We start from the raw sequence: 14,892 nt of genomic DNA, 5'->3' as shown, positions 1-14,892 counted from the left end.
ATTTTTTTACTGCAACACAATTATTTCTTATTTAATCACCACTTTTATCTTCAAAAACAGGGCACGGCTATGAGGACTTCTTTTGCACCTTCTTACGCGAATTTATTTATGGGTTTTTGGGAAAATATTCACATTTTTGGTGACACTAATCCATTCCGCAATCACATCATTTTTTATCGTTGGTACATTGACGACCTCGTTCTGATATGGAGGGGAGATTACTCTACACTGAGGGAATTCATTGATTACCTTAACAATAATACTTTTAATTTAAAATTTACCTCATTGATACACATTAATCACATTAACTTTTTGGACATCAATTTATATGTGGACACTGATTGTAAAATCCAGACCAACATATTCCGCAAACCTAATGCCCGCAACTCCCTACTCATGGCCAACAGCAGCCATCCGAAACCTCTACTACGTGGCATTCCCATTGGACAATATCTCAGACTGAGAAGGATTTGTTCAACGGAAGAATCCTTCATAGAAGAATCAGAGAAACTAAATGATAGATTTAGAAACAGAGGTTACTCTGAAAATGATATCCAATCTGCATTTAGAAATGCCATGGGTATAGAACGAAAAAAACTATTAAACACTCCATTACGTGAGAAAAAATACAAAAACATGATTTTTCGTGATCAAACTTCAGAAAGTCCACTCTTTATTACTACATACAGTAATCAGGCAAATCATATTAAAAAGATTATAGAAAAGTATTGGAGGATATTACAACTGGATAAAGATCTGGCTGCTGTTGTGTCGAATACCCCAAGATTCGTGTGTAAAAAAGCCAAAACTATCGGCTATCATTTATCACCAAGTTTATTTGTCTCAGAATCAAAAGACATCAAACTTCCCAAAGGGTTCTACAAGTGTGGGAATTGTACATATTGCAAATATGCCTTTTCCTCTGTCAGAAGTAATTAGTAAACACACAGGTCAAAAATACAAAATTAATAATTTTATGACGTGTAAAACTAATTACGTAGTGTATAGACTGAACTGTACTTGTGGCAGCATATACATTGGAAGGACGATTCGTCCATTAAAAATTAGAATCTCAGAACATTTACGTTCAATTAAAAAGAATGATTTAAACTTACCTGTATCAAAACATTTTCATGACTGCCCACTTGGCTCAATTGATACATTTACATGTAACGCTCTGGAACATATCCCCAAACATACTAGGGGAGGAAATAGAAAAGGCAATCTCAACCAAAGAGAAATGTTTTGGATTTATTCCCTCGGGTCATTATCACCCGAGGGTATAAATACCGATTGGGAGCTTAAACACTTCCTATGATAATAATTGAGTATATTGTATATTATAACCATGAATGTATAAATATGAACAGAGTTATGTCTTTTTCAATATAGTTATATTATATCTATTGCAAACATAGACTCTCTCCATGTGAATGATTCTCATATGTCCCGATTTCCCTATATACATGTTTCTTCAATCATTGATACACTGTGCATATTACATGCACAATATGAATTTGTGTCTGTATACTTGATCTTTTTGTTTTGATCCAAAATGCACGTATTCTATTACGTTTGAGAACAAACATATTTATCCATGCCATTGTTTTTCTATATGTCCTCTGATACACTGTTCTAATATTAATATTTGTTTTTAATATACCTTGCGTTTTTATGCATAATTTGCTGTGTAGCAAGGTATTTGTGCTGCGTTCCCTCTGATGTACTGTAGTATTCCTTCCCCTGCTCCATTATAAGAGATGACGTAATCATCACCATGACTACACAGATAGTTTATACACAAAGACTGGATCGCATACCTTGCGATACGTCACTTCCGGTTTTGGGGCTAAGTCGCGTCACTTCCGGTTATGGCGGCTGAATGCAATTTCTGGCAATCAGCATTCTTAATAAGAGGAGGAACGCAGCACACCTATCTTCACTCTCTGACGAAGCGCCGCACAGGCGTGAAACGCGTAAGAGGAGGAGATCTTTTGCACCCATCTCTGTCTGCACCTTGATGTGTCAATAAAGTATCCTTTTTATTACACCGCTGCAGTCCTGTGGAGTCCTGTTGTTCTGCTGTGATCTGCACTTCCGCATCCTATGGAGGTTCTAGTTGGTCTCTTGAAAAATGTGCCGGGGATCTGATCTCCACTAAAAGTACGCTGTATAGAGCGGGTTTTTTATAAGGGTTTCAATGAAAATGTCAGAACCAAAGGGTGAGAGGTAGATTTAACAATGTCCTAATCTTTCTAGTTTTGCAATTAATGTATATACTGTACAGTATACTTAAATGAGTGGGATCTTTTGCCATAGTGAGTGAAGTGCAAAACAGTGGATAGCAATACACATGCTTGCGGCATAATAGAATGAATATATATTCACACTATACAATATGTATAATCTACTAACCCTTGAAACTACAGTATATCACAATTCATGTAATATTGCAACAATTTTAATAGTCATGTTTTGAAATTATAACTTTCGATTTGTCCACAAGAGGGCAGCAAATCCTACAAGATATTAGCATTGTGCCCAATCCATGTTGCATGTACTGTATATTTCGTGCTAGCATAAAACCATTGTCAGGAATATGATACTATGGTCCGTATTTACCAAAGGTCACCTTATGGGACTATTCAAGTGAATGGACTGTAAGATGTCTTCCGGCACGGAAAAGCAGCCTTATGGCGTAGCACCACTTTGTAAACATGGGCCTATACCTTGGATATTGTTTTACTTGCTTTATTTCTCACCTTTTCTTACTATGCAGTTCTTCAAATAGGCCGGATCCATACAGATTGCTGTGGGTTCTGAACTGCAGTCTGTAGGAATTAATGATATGGTTATGACATTGGTGTACATCTGAACTTTATTGCATTGTTTAAAGAAAGAAAAAAACAAATGCTTGATTTGCCAAGAATGTCAGAACTGTGCATCACAGGGTAACATAAAGGGGGAACAGGTTGAAAGCTTGTTTCCCAGGCTGAATAGTGGTAGCAGCAACACCGCAGCATTATCCAGCCACCAGAATTCAGATTGACCTGTTGCCTACAAAAGCTGGAGTCCCTGGTTCTGATCCAGAGTAGGGAACTAACAGGAGCTGTAGATAGACACAAAAAGAAAGTCATTTAAAATGTCTAGATGTAGCAGAACAGGCACATGTTTAATGATGCATCCCCCACATTTTCAGGTTTTATGTTTTGAAAGTTAGCGTTTAATTTGTAGTTGAACAAATGACTACATCTCTTTTAGAGCTCATTATAGTACAATAGGCCTTGCTTTAGCACATGTCTCAATCAGTGGCTCAGGCGAGCCACCAGTGCTAAAGCAAGGATAACCTGAAAACCTGACCTGTTGGTGGACCTTGAGGACTGGTGTTGGCCATCCCTGGTCTAGACTTAAATATCTTTATCAGCAGAAATAGTCAAAAGGAGACAAACAATCCAACCCCTGTGCAGGATGAAGAGGAGGAAGATAGAAAAGAACCCTCCCTTATTACTGTGATGGTCATTAGTGACGATCATGAACACTGCACTATGGAGTTAATTGAAAAATAAAGATAGAATGAGCTTTCTTCATTATGGAGGCGCTCAATAATAGAAAATGTGACATCTCTTTCTTTAGAGAAAAAGAAAGGCGCCCAGAACACACTTAAAAATGACACGTCAATCTCCATGTATCAATCTGGTAAAATAGGTTTAATTAAGTATGTGATGACCTTTTAAATAATGAAAAATAAAAATATGCATTTGCATTTGAATATATCTATTGAAGTCTGTTTCTGAATTATCAATAGAAGGATGTGAATGTGTCTCCTGCAGTGAGCGGTGGCAATGTATGCATTATGGAAACAGGCAAGTCCGTAAAGAATTCATCATATGCAAATACTTCTGTCCACAACCAGCCTCTAATTCCCACTCCGTTCTGAAGAGTGTTTGAGAATTTCAATGGAATGTTGGTTAGCTTTCAAGACTCAATTTTTCACCATTTGAAATGAGGCCTTTAAGCCAATCAGTAACTGTGCTGCCAAAGTTAACCTAACTAACTATATATTTATGTAAGTAATAATCCATGAATAGCAGGGCATTACTGGCCAATAAGAGTTGAAGGCCCGAGGCAGACAGTTCGGGGCCGGCTCCTCGCGTTTTGTTGTCCCGTGTAAAGGCTGACTGCTTCCGCCTCTTAAATATCCCTCCCCGGCCCGAACAACTCTCCCACCCGGCTACACGGCCGTCCCACATGTTCATTTTGTCAGCTTCTCAGAAACTGCTACCCGGTTCAAATGCACCTGTTGCACCGGTCCTGCTATCAGTGTACGTCGCACTGTAGACAGAATTGTAGCTAGTGACTTTATGACTAGACTATTTCTTGTTCGGAATTACTCCTGAGTCTTGGTTGACAGATTTACCATTAGTGACCTTAGAAGGGGTGTTTTGCTGATGTGCAAACCTCATCTAAATGTAACAAAACAAAACCATTAAACAGCGTCGGTCACAACCGCATAACAAATCCAATAAAAGGTGAAACCAGCGGGGAGCATCGTCGTCAACAAGCACTATGGAAATGAGCCGTTCTTTAACATTGCTCAGCAGGAGGAAGAATAAATCTTCCCTTAAAACTCAAATCCGATGATAGGGACCAAATATTATTTAGCTTTTGTAAATCTGAAAATTTCATTAAAGGTACAATCCCCTGTTTACAGGAAACAGATTTGGAAATGGTTTTATATGATTCAGTATGTTTAAGGAAGGTAAACACTGAATTAGTATGTGCAAGCTATCAATAACCTGTAAGGGCTGAACGGTCTAACCGATATAGGTTACTTTTGATATACAACTAGATCCAGTCATTATTAAAAGCCAGACACAGTCATATTTCTGTTGTCCTGCAGAATAACCTTTCCAACAGTACATTGTATTGTGCTTATGAAGATGAATCTGTGTTCTATTCTAGACATGGTTGAGAGTTGTCCTGTGTCTGGGGACATTGGCAGGGGAATGTTTTGGCATAAAAATAAAAGCGCCATTGGTGATAATTAATCCAGTTCACCCCATCCACTAGATGTATTACTTCCTCGGAATATTTAAATAAACCTGTTCAGTCTCTTAATAATAATTGCAAAATCATCAAAATATTCACCAACACTTCAGTCAGTGACCACACAATGAATGATCACATTAACACAATGACATCAAATAAATGGGAATGAACTTTTAAAAAAAAAAGCAGACTTTTATATTGTGGTGTCCGTTTGAAGATATGTTGAAAAATGTTTTTCTATGCGGACCACGTTAATTACTGGGTAACCGGCAGGTGTCTTTTGACAGAAAACGATTTCATAAATATTGTCTAAAATCTTCACCTTTTATTTAGAAACTTTGCAAAACAGATTCATGAAAAGTTGTTTGCATTCATCAGCAGTAACGGTTGCACCTACATACTGAAAACTTCTTATTCTTAACGCATTTGTATCCCTCTATTCTAGATCAGCCACACTCTCTTTCTTAGTTCGTAAATGTGTAAAACTGTTGTAATCTAATTTGAAACTCTAAGATGACTATAAAGATTGAGTTCAAAGTATGTGTTCAAAATATCCTCCTGCTGGAACGCGCGCCCGACTACGAGAACGCCACTGTCTGATTGCATAATAGATAACGTTATGATCCAGCTGCTCCCACTCCTGAACAATGCATTGTTTTACGAATATGTTTCTGCAGACCACCGAGAGACCATCCTTTTTCAGGAAACATTTTAATGCAAATGTTTTGGGCCATAATCCTTGCTCTGTCTGAAGCACTTTACAACGTGCTTATCTTCTTCACTAAAAACCATTTTGTGGCTATGCACTTGATGAGGTCATCATGCCATCACCAATTCCAAAGAATTCCATTATCAAATAATTCATAAATGCAATAATCTAATGTAATCGACCTACAATTGTTCAACTTTTCATTAAACTTTTGTGATTTTTCTGCAAGATAAGACGAAAAATGGAAGGGGTCCCGCTTTTTCTGAAGCGTGTGCCTGTCACACACGAACACACATGTCAGAAAAAAGCCGGACCCCTTTAATTTTTGATCACATCTTGAAGAAAAATCACTTGCTTGCCTCAAATTTAGAAGCTATTAAGAGAGTTTTTATTTACAGTGATTTGCTAGAACTGCAGGTTAAAAATAGTGATCTGGAAGTCCTATCGTGGCAATGTAATCTGAATCTGAAGTGTGTATAGCATATCCATGTTACAGGCATACCCCGCTTTAAGGACACTCACTTTAAGTACACTCGCGAGTAAGTACATGTCGCCCAATAGGCAAACGGCAGCACACGCATGCGCCTATCAGCACGTCCTGAACAGCAATACCAGCTCCCTACCTGTGCCGAAGCTGTGCGCAAGCGGGGAGACTATAGAGCCTGTTAAAAATGCATTATTTACATCAGTTATGCCCGTATATGACGATTGCAGTACAGTACATGCATCGATAAGTGGAAAAAAGGTACTGCTTCACTTTAAGTACATTTTCGCTTTACATACATGCTCCAGTCCCATTGCGTATGTTAATGCGGGGTATGCCTGTACTTCACTTTATTTGAATGGTAATGATTGGAATATCTTGATGTCCAGTCCAAGGGACATACTTGTATGTTCCATAACTTTCTTGGATCCATTTCTGTATATTCAGATTGTGTTCTGAAGATTAGGAAAGAAAGTATTTGTTTTTTTTTAACTGTGCACGCAATGTCTTGTATATAATGTATACCCTGTTCATTTATGTAACTGTACTTGTAACCATGTATTATTTGTTTTACTCTGTGCCCAGGACATACTTGAAAACGAGAGGTAACTCTCAATGTATTACTTCCTGGTAAAATATTTTATAAATAAATAAATTTACAATGGTAAGAAGAGATACAGATGTAGCATACGTTGCTGCCCACACCACTTTTTCACACGCGGTCAATTCTACCGAATGTGCTTTTCCTGCGGCAACATACATCTGTAGCTGCTGCTTATATTAAAAGGATTGTGATTTGGACAAATGTTTACAGTTAAAAAATATATCTCTAAATAAAGATTTGACATAAATGATATCTGTACCACAGCCAAGTTGCTATTCATGTAGAAAGGCTGCCTAATACTTTCACTCATTGTAGAAATGCTGTGTGATGTTTTCAAAACAGGTCCTTGTGATTATATCGCACAACTGCTTCATCCGCTAACTAGGCACTATGTGTAGCTCTGTATTTAGAATGGCTCTGACTCCGGATAATAGCTTAGTTTCAAGTTTCGTTAGAGAGCGCAAAAACCATGGCTCGCGTTTCCTTCACGAAACTGGTGGCTGGTGTGAATGCTGCCATTTACATGGTGTCATTTTATGAATTTAGAGGAAAGAAGGGCTAAAGTAGTGAGTTCATCCTTAACGTCTCAGATGTTTTCACATTACTAGCTTCATTATAGCAATTATCATTAACTGTCACTTGCCGCGAATCCCTTTTGTTTGCAATGTCTTACATTTTGTGCTAATTAGCTGGGCCGAACAAGGCTCACATATTGGTATAGTTTTCCACTGTCTTTTCCTCTCTGATTTTTCCTTGACTTAGTTTCTGTAGTAATCCACATTTCCCTGTAGTTTTTTCTTTCCATTCTTAACACCAGGGATCCTGATTGAGTTGGCCCTGCCCTCAACACGGAGATGGAGGGAGAGGAGTGGAGGTCCTGCTCATGATAGCATTAGATACTGAGGGTGGGCATATTCACTGGTCTTTTGGATCTACAACCTTTTTTTTTTTTTTTTTTTTTTTTTTTTTTAAACGATGGGGGAAAAACTTTTTTTTTTTTTTTGTAATATCGGACAGATGTTTTTGAACTTCAAATATTTTGCCCAGATTCTTGGGTTTTTCAAAAACGTTTTTGAGATTTCTATATAAAAAATACAAACCAGCGAAGAACCCCACAGAAAATGTAAACAAAAACCATTCCAAGGCTGAGCCTTTTTTGTTATTTTTTTTTTGGCTCAAACCTTGCTTGGATTTGAAAATCCCATCCGAATTTTGACTCTTGAGCGCTTGCCTCGGAATTCGAATCCACGCATTTTAGATGTTGAGCCCACAAACACGCCCATATTTACTAGATATCACATTACCACATCACTAAGGGAAGTAAAACCCTCCAGTTTCAGGTCAACATGTTTACAATACGAATCATTGAAAAAAAGATTTGAAGGTGCGTAGACTCATCAGATGGACTTTCATTGGTTTGCCTTGGTATTGAGGAGGATTGCACCCTGTGCCAGCGTATTTGATGTGCTTTATCATAATGGTGTGTGGTTTGTGGATTAGAAAAGTCAGTTTGTATAGGCTTAACCCCATGGCAAGTATGATGCAGGACTGGTCACAAGATGTAAGCTTACAGCAATCCTATTGTACAGGCTCTTTTATGTTTTATAATAGGACATGAATAATTGAACTTGGATCTATGTGCTAAATGTGCATGCGTTTTATATTTACACTTTCTTTCTATTTGTGTTTTTGTTTCTTTATTAAAAATGTCTGACCAATTTGATGTGCTTTTGCAATGTGACAAAGCACATTATTTAACTTTCCCGAGTGCCTCGTTTCATTTACTGTACATAAAAAATGCATTTGGTGCCTTCACCTTAATAAAAGCTGACAATTAGGGGTAAAAGTTTGTGTGTTTCACCAACTACTGTATGTAGGCTTTGTATTTTTAGGGGCTGAAAATCCCCATAGATTTCAATTGGGATATTGGTCCGAGAGCGGCCGCTTTGGGATATTTAGAATAAGAAGCTTAGTGTTGCAAGGAAATATTCAGAAATGTGTGGGACGAGGGAGGCTGCTTCTCACTATTTTAGGTTGATTGTATGTAGGAGACTAGAGAAACTTCTAAAAATCCTTCTCTGTCATACAATCTCTGAGGGTCTGGATCAAACAACTTTGACAATTTTGTTGGGACTTTCCGTTTGAGATTATAAGGAACATTTTGTTGCCCTTGATGTATTTTCTGACTAACTTTGTGGGTTAAATGTTTGCTAGCATGACATTGTAGCTTTGACTTATTAAAAGACACATATGATATTTATTTTGTGTTCCCTGTCTGCTGTTTCAGAGCAATAGTTTTATATTGAGGGACGTGTTTCCATGAATGCTCTTTCTCCTGTTGTAGGTTGTTCAATCTGTAGGTTTGTAGCATGAAAGGGCCTGTAGTCTCTTCTTCACTAGGCCGAGATTATAGTTGCTCCGCGCCCACGACGCAGCGTAATACGCATGCCTGCACAAAACCCGCAGGGAGGCTTGGCCGTGACATCACGCAAGCGGTTCGCCCTCATTGGCTGAACCCGGCTCTATGGGCGGCAACATATACATTTGTTCCGGAGGCCCGCGGCGTCGCACGCACGCCGCCCCTATAATCACAGCCTAGGAATTGTTATAATAGAAAAGTTTTATTTTAATGTTTTATCTGTTGAAACGATCCGGTTGACCAGCACTGCACTGTTCACATGTTTCCCCCATGCGATGCTACTTTAGGGATTGTGATGTCAGGCAATTTGTTTGCGTGACTCAATACCAAGGCCTAAAGCCACGTGTTGGATGTAACACATTTGTTTTTAAACCGGCTGAGGTTTTTTTTTTACCAGGACTCCAAATTATGCAGTTCTCAAATACCGATCTGAGAAACTAGGAGTTTGCATGGCTGTTGAATATGTAGTGGTCTTTTAAAGTAGCATGCTTTAAACCAGGGTGTCCTCTGGAACTGTGCTTTTTTTCAGCTCTGGGGAACACCCAGTTTTTAAGATACTCACCAGTTTAAAATCTCTCTCTAAGGAAAACAAAATGGCCTCCAAATCTCACAGGTCCCGCAGGCCAATAGAAAGCCGCAACATCATTTGTGGCAGCTTTCCCTCTGGAAAATCCAAGAGGTAACACCGGTAACTTCACTGCTATTTTGGAAACGTGGGGATCCCCAGAGGTCTCCAGTTCCCATCCAGTAAAAATCTTTATTCGGGGTAAACGACAAGCACAATTTTCTAAGGGAAATAACAATAGATGGTTATTTTTCTATGATTGATTGCTGACTAAAAATGTACAGGGTTTGTAATTAATATAACCAAATGCTTGGAAATGTCCGCCTACTGAACCTCTTGCCTTTTCGTTACAGCTTGCAAAGATATTAATTCTTTACAAGTAAAGCAGCACAGAAATGCAGTATTGGATTTCATAGGAGATTATTTAAAAAGTAGGTATTGAAACAATTTTCCAAATTTTTTGTTTTTAGTATTGACAATACTCATTGACAAAGAAAATATATATGGACATTTGTTTTACGGAAACCTTCAGCTGATTTTGGGCTTTGTCTTCTTAATAGGAGTCTGTAAGCTGTACTCTGAGCAACGGGCCATCAGAGTGAAACGAGTGGTAGATAAGAAGAGATTGTGAGTATTGACGCTTAAGGAATGGATCCTAAAATCTACGTTGTCATACATAAACCAATGCTTCGTTTTAGTGAGGCCCTGGACGATGTGCTCCCAACAAATGTTCGTACACTTATTTTCTTTTTATTTGTCCCGAGGTGTCCACTTGAAAAAAACAAAACATTTTAAGCTATATCAAGGGTACATAAAATGGCTATCCTTTTGTAGCAATAGATTATTTGGATGTGTATTCATTAAATGTCCATTCTAACATTTCTTAGAAGGAATTTACCAGCATTGTTTTAGATCGAAAAAGGCTGTAGTGGTTTTGGTTTGTCTAGCCAAAAGAAAAAGTTCAGTGACATTTATATAACACAACAACGTCTGAACTCAATGATCATTGAATTTCCTTGGTGATGTAAGGGGATTTAATTTTATAATTCAACTACGAGTTAGTAGGTAGTTTTTTTTTTTTTTCTATTGTAAATTATCTCTATGTATATCTTTATTTATATAGCACCCACAGTGCACTCGTCGCTTTACCGGGAATTCTAATACAAAAATGGTAACAAAGAAAATAAGATAATAGGAAAGAAAATCTCTTCCCCAGGGGAGCTTACAATCTAAGTGGAATGTTGGGAGACTTAGAGACAGCAGGTGAGGGAATACGTGCAGTAGATGGCAGTGGTTGGCCACAATTGTTGGTCGGAGCGACTGTGGGTTGTCTGACAGTAACCATGAGTCTAGGTTACTGAAATGCTTAATTTGACATGTGAATTTTTAAGTTTGCCTTAAATGTGGGGAGGGAAGGTGCTTTGCGGATATCAAGTGTGAGGGAGTTGCACAGGTAAGGGGCAATGAGGGAAACTGGTTTAAGGCGAGAGCAGTAGATGGGAATGGGGTGGAAAGGAGACGAGCAGGGACATGAGATCAAAGCTGATATGTTGGGAGGAGCAGATGAGTGGAACGTCTTGAAGATAAGGAGAACTTTGTAGGTGATCTGAAATTTGATGGGAAGCTAGGAGAGGGATTTAAGGAGGAGTTGAGCAAAGACTGTTCTGGGAGAAAGTGAGATGATTCTAGCAGCAGAATTTTGGTTAGATTGCAAAGGAGGCAGGGAAGCCGGCTAGCAGAATATTAATTCAGAAAGAAGAAGATAAAAGCTAGTATTAGAGTTTAAGTAGTAGATTAACAGTGAAAATGGCAGATATTGGCAATGTTGTGGAGGAAGAAGAGTAACATTTTAGCAATTGTTTGAATGAAGAAGGAAAGGGAGAAGTCAAATGGCACACTAGGCAACATGCTATATTGTGAGGTGGCAATCGGAGACTTGGGATTGGATTGCAGGTGGGAGGTTTGGGATGGATCGATATCTATCATCTGCATACAGACTATACCTGAAGCCAAAGGAGTTGACGAGGTCCCATGTGGTGGTGTGTACAGAGCATAAAGGAGAGGTCCCAGAACAGAGCCCTGAAGTACACCAACAGAAAGATCAACAGGAGACGAAGACATGTTGGCAACAGAGATAGTGAAGGTGTGATGAGAGAGGTATGATAAAAACCGGGATAGAGTTTTGTTACAGATATAGTACCAAGAGAGTCTTGAATATGAAGCAAAGAGGGTTTAGCCGTGTTGGTCCTTTCTTCTATCTATGCAGTAACAAAGAAGAGTGAGGGAATAGGATGTATGATACCTTTTATTGGACCAACAAATAGTTGATATGTTATAAGTTTTCAAACCACTTAGGGTCCATACACACACAGTCGCACATAATACACCCCCCCCCGTCCCCCACCACACACACACTTATACACACATATACAATCCCACAGCCAACTTCCGCTGCGGATCAGCCGCAGAGAGAGGCCTGGTGTGGAAGGCTCCCTGCAGGGTAGAGGCAGGAGAGAGAGGCCTGCAGCCCGGGCACCCCACAGCAACCGGGCCCGGGACAGTTGTCCCGGCTTTCCCCCCATCGGCGACCCTGGCGGCACTGCTTTGGGAAGGCGGGTCGAGCTACAGACTGCCAGCCGGCGAGCTACCGGTGTCTCCCTCTCCCTCTCAAAATGTGTATGGTAAATCCTACAGCCTTGAAAATTGCAAAGCCAGTACAACCAACCTCACACTGATGATACCCATTAAGGTTGAAACGTGTCTGTGAGTGGTTTCTCTGACTTTGCATCTGATTCCCATGCTGTGCTTAAAAGCTGTGTTAACAGTGAGCATTAGCTTATAAGGGTTCCATGTAAAAATGGATTTTAGGCAAAAGGTGACACGGTGTGCTCATTTGCATGTTATTTCCCAGATTCCTTTGCGGCAGTGGAAGCACGCGTTGTAGCGGATCGCACTATAACGAGGTTGAGCTGTATATGTTTGTAGAGATGAGAACTCTGCACTTAGGAATGGGACATAGGCAGCTATAGAAAATCCCAAAGTTAACTGGGAGCACTGATATTGCAATTATTATGTTTTATGTTGTCTATTAGTAGATGTGCTTATCGAGCTAGAAAATGAAATACACTATTTTTGAAGAGTAAATGAAAAGGTGCTGTGGGGTAGCGATAACATCTGTAATTGCTTAGTGGTTTTTAGTTCCAATCTTTCAAGATCTCTCACATTCCTTTTAAAGCACCATTCTAGTTTACTTTCTCTTAGTATATCTTTTTTGTTTCCTCTGCAACATCTGAATATTTATGAGTATTTGTAAAACACAGGTACATTCCTAGTTTTCAACTACAGTTTTTGATTGGTTAAGATTATAGAAGTACAGCTATTTGCTATTTAAAACTCATTGTGGCCATGAAGATTAAAGCAGAATATTCGCAGAAAAGCACCTTTCCTCTTGTCAGAGTCCAGTAGTAGTGCGGGTACCCATAGGAGCAATTATACTTCAGCAGGTTCGTATACACAATGCAGTGTAAGAAAAATCTACTGCACGAACTAAGTATTCATAAAATTCATCATCACATACCCGGCATGGGACATTTGGTCACGCCCGTTTCGCCGCGACTCACGCCGCCTTCGCAGCCGATCCGCTGCTGGAATCCCCAGCCGCCAGCCGCTTCTAAGTTAAGTTTTATTGCTGTTTAGGGTAGGGATTTAATTGAATGGGTTTAGCGGTTAATTTAAGGGGGTTTAGGAGTTAGGGTAGGGGTCAATTTAAGGGAGTTTAGCGGTTGGGGTAGGGGGTTCATTTAAGGGGTTTTAGGGTAAGGGCATAGGGTAGAGGGTATTGCGGTAAGGGCTCAGGGTAGGAGGTTTAGGCACCTACCTTAGCGATGAAGTGGCCGGTGGTGGGGTGAGTCGTGGCGAAGCGCCAGTGGCCATTCAGGCACGACCAAATTTCCTAGACCGTAACATCTATGAATGGCACTATTAAAAACACCCTGGACCTGCCCAAGACAGCAGTCCTCTACACTCCTACACTTCTACACTACATTCTACACTCCTCTGCACAGGGCCAGCAGGGCAGTGTGCTAAGGGTTGCTTGGATTTGTAACCTTAACAGCCAGTAATTTGTATTGTCCTGTGCTGCTAGCGTGGGAGTTAAGATCCCAGCCCAGATGCACCTCATTCCATTTAATGGAATCTCTCTTCGCCAACACCCTAGACTTGCCCATGAGTGCTTTCCATTTACTACCATTGATCTGCTGTTGGCTGCTGCCCATGCCTTTTGGACACTAAAATGCTATTGCTTCATTTCAGCTCTGCACGCTGGCCTATAAACTTCTGGATCAACTTATTTCTCTACACCAGTGGTTATCAACCTTTTTCTCGCGGGCCACCCCTAACCGCATTCCTCAGTTGCTGAGGCTACCCATACAACAGGACCAGGTCACAAAAAACACAGGACAGAGAGACTCTCACAGGAGAAAGAGAGACAGACGGGACAGTGTCACAGGATTCAGATGGGACAGGGAGTCACGAGTCAGAGCGGCTGGGAGTCAAAGGAATCAGGGGGTGGGGGCAGAAAGTCACAGAAAACACACACGACAGAACAAATACACACAAGACACACAGCCTCATCTCTACTGCCCATACTGCTTCCTCCTCCTTCTCTTCTTGGCCACACCCCGCAGGCTCGTGACTCCTCCTCCTGATTGGCTGCTGCTGGGTAATGCAGTTAATCACGGTAGAGGAAACTGATCTGCTCTCCCTGCTCTGGAAGATGGGGGAAATCCTGTGGCGCCCTTTTGATCCTCTCACAGAACGCAGGGTGCCGCAGAACCCCGGTTGGGAAACACTGCTCTACACATATTATTTTCTCAAACTACTAGGGACAACATAATCAACTGGCTTATGCCAAATGTCAAGGAAACTATTCCATTCTTCTTCTTGACCTCTCCTCTGCTTTTGATACAGTTGAACACCTCTTCCTGCACATTCTTCACTCTGGGCATCCACAGCACTGCCCTCTCCTGGTTTTGCCTAAGTCAGGACTCCGGTGTTTCTTTTA

At 40.1% G+C, this 14,892-nt stretch overlaps 1 protein-coding gene across 1 annotated transcript in view; it reads left to right on the top strand.

The window, feature by feature from the left end:
- STX18 (syntaxin 18) overlaps positions 1-14,892 on the top strand; it is a 155,408-nt gene that overhangs the window by 84,685 nt on the left and 55,831 nt on the right. The window contains exons 4-5 of the mRNA XM_075569504.1: positions 10,184-10,261; positions 10,391-10,457. Coding sequence (XP_075425619.1) covers positions 10,184-10,261; positions 10,391-10,457 — 145 coding nt within the window. The remainder of the gene's footprint in view (positions 1-10,183; positions 10,262-10,390; positions 10,458-14,892) is intronic.

This window comes from Ascaphus truei, chromosome 1, assembly GCF_040206685.1.
Source record: "Ascaphus truei isolate aAscTru1 chromosome 1, aAscTru1.hap1, whole genome shotgun sequence".
NCBI classification, from domain to species: Eukaryota; Metazoa; Chordata; class Amphibia; order Anura; family Ascaphidae; genus Ascaphus; species Ascaphus truei.
The sequence above is the reverse complement of the archived record's forward strand: the minus strand, read 5'-3'. Positions and strand labels throughout refer to the sequence as shown.